General features: G+C 44.8%; 1 protein-coding gene across 1 annotated transcript in view; it reads right to left on the bottom strand.

Annotated features, from left to right (window-relative positions):
- Positions 1–1,329, bottom strand: part of LOC126982756 (protein turtle homolog B-like) — an 83,970-nt gene extending 82,641 nt beyond the window's left edge. Inside the window, exon 1 of the mRNA XM_050835088.1 lies at positions 1,271–1,329. Coding sequence (XP_050691045.1) covers positions 1,271–1,329 — 59 coding nt within the window. The remainder of the gene's footprint in view (positions 1–1,270) is intronic.
- Positions 1,330–2,434: the final 1,105 nt, after the last annotated feature.

Here is a 2,434-nt window from a genome sequence, read left to right as displayed (position 1 = left end):
ACGCCAGGGCTGTTTAATAATGACGATCTGCGATCTTATTATATATTACTTCTTTAGTTACGAGCTATGTGGGGGCTCCCTAAACCTCCTTACCCACCCGTGGATCGGCAAACACCACAGAGGGAGGGCAGGGGAAGGCTCTCGCGGGGAATGAAGGTGAATGTGTTACCTCCACGTTGCTAAGAGGGGAGCACACAGGCCCCGTGTGTCCTTGGTGTGTGTGTGTGGGGGGGGGGAGGGGGGGGGGGAGTTAACTGTGCATTATCAAGGAAAGCTTTTAAGAGTAAGCGCCTCCCCCTCTACATCGAGTTTTCTCATTCATGTCTTTCGCTTCTGTAAGCAAGGAACATGGAAAGGCCGGGCCTGTGTGTGTGTGTGTGTGTGTGTGTGTGTGTGTGTGTGTGTGTGTGTGTGTGTGTGTGTGTGTGTGTGTGAATGATGGATAGCTACATATGGAGACAAATGTTTATGTGTGTGTGTGTGTGTGTGTGTGTGTGTGTGTGTGTGTTTATGTGTGTGTGTGTGTGTGTGTGTGTGTGTGCTGTGTGGATAGGTGTGCAGGTGTGGACGTAACAGGTGTATATATGTATATATGGATATATATAACTGGATATATATATATATATATATATATATATATATATATATATATATATATATATATATATATATATATATATATATATATATATATATATATATATATATATATATATATATATATATATATATATATATATATATATATATATATATATATATATATATATATATATATATATATATATATATATATATATATATATATATATATATATCATATCTTCCTCCACCACCCTTCTCCACGTCTTCCTTGGCCTTCCTGGTGGTCTTCTGCCCTCTATCTCAAAGTTCAGTGCACGTCTCAGGATGTGTTCTTCTCCTCACATGTCCAAACCACCTTGATCTGGTCTTACTCAGTAACTCCTCCAGGCCCTCCAGGCCACTCCTCCTCACCACTTCCTCATTTGAAATTCCATCTTGCCATCTGATTGCCATCAAATATCTAAGCATTTCCACATCACATCGTATCAGTAGTGCTTCCAGCTGTTTCGTCGTAGCCCAAGTCTCTGTCCCAAACAGGAGCACAGATCTCACACACGCTCTGTACACCTGTGCTCTGCTGCCAAGTGGGATATTCTGGTTCACTAATAAGCTTGCCAGCTCCCTCCAGCTCTTCCAAGCACAAGCTATCCTCCCTCTCGCTGCAGCTTATGCTCCTCCTTCACACCGTACGGCATCCCCAAGGTAGCAGAAGCTGTCCACTACCTCTACAGGGGCTTCACCCATCCGCACTTGCCTCACCTCCACCTCTGTCCTTCCTCCTCCAACACAAGTCAGACAGCGGAAGTCTACACCAGCTCTACGCACATCTCTTACACCCGAACATCTCTGATGACACCACCTTTCACATCCTGCACACCACACCGAATTCTCTCTCACCCCTCTTCCACAGCAACCGCACGGATATCTCCCACTCTTCATTCTTATCATCGGCTCCTGTCCGGATATCACGACCTTTGTCTTTTCCAGGTTCACCCTCAGCCCTCTTCTCTCCATTGCCCTCTTCCACGCCCTGAACTTTTCCACTGCCTCCTCCTCCGATTCTGCCATTAACACCAGGTCATCCGCATACAACAGCTCCTTCAGGCCCTCTCTTTTAGCTTCTTTCGTAGCCTCCTGCATCACTACTATAAACAGCAGTGGGCGGAGTGCTGGCCCTTGATGGACACCAACTCTGATGCTAAACTCCTCTGATATTTCAGCTGGAGCCTTCACTTTACTCGTTGATTTTTCATACAATGCCATCACCAGTTTGATCAATCTCTCAGGAACCATCTGCCTTCTCAGAGCCCATGCTATCACTTCTCTTGGAACTCTGTCAAACGCCTTATATCTCTCCTGCAATTGCCTCATCACAAATATAGCATCAGTAGTTGACCTGTCATGCTGGAAACCAAACACACACACACACACACACACACACACACACACAGAGAGAGAGAGAGAGTGGTAATTGGATCCGGAAATAATAGCATGTAAGAGTTCTCCACGCCTCAACAACAATATCGAATGTGTGTGTGTGTATGTGTGTACAGTACCAACACACACACACACACACACACACACGTATTCCTTTGATTATACGTTCATATATTTTTCCTTCCCTTCTTTTCCATTATTTTTTTTTCTTCTCCTTCCCTTCCCATACCTTCCCTGTCCTTCCCTTCCCTTTCCATACCTTCCCTTTCCTTCCCTTCCCTTCCCTTCCTTCCCTTCCCTTCCCTTCCCTTCCCTAGCATTTCCTTCCTATCCTTTCCTTCCCTTCCCTTTCCTTCCCTTCCCTTTCCTTTCCTTTCCTTTCCTTTCCTTTCCTTTCCTTTCCTTTCCTTTC

The sequence above is a fragment of the Eriocheir sinensis genome, chromosome 5, assembly GCF_024679095.1.
Source record: "Eriocheir sinensis breed Jianghai 21 chromosome 5, ASM2467909v1, whole genome shotgun sequence".
NCBI classification, from domain to species: Eukaryota; Metazoa; Arthropoda; class Malacostraca; order Decapoda; family Varunidae; genus Eriocheir; species Eriocheir sinensis.
This window is presented reverse-complemented; position numbering and strand designations above follow the sequence as displayed.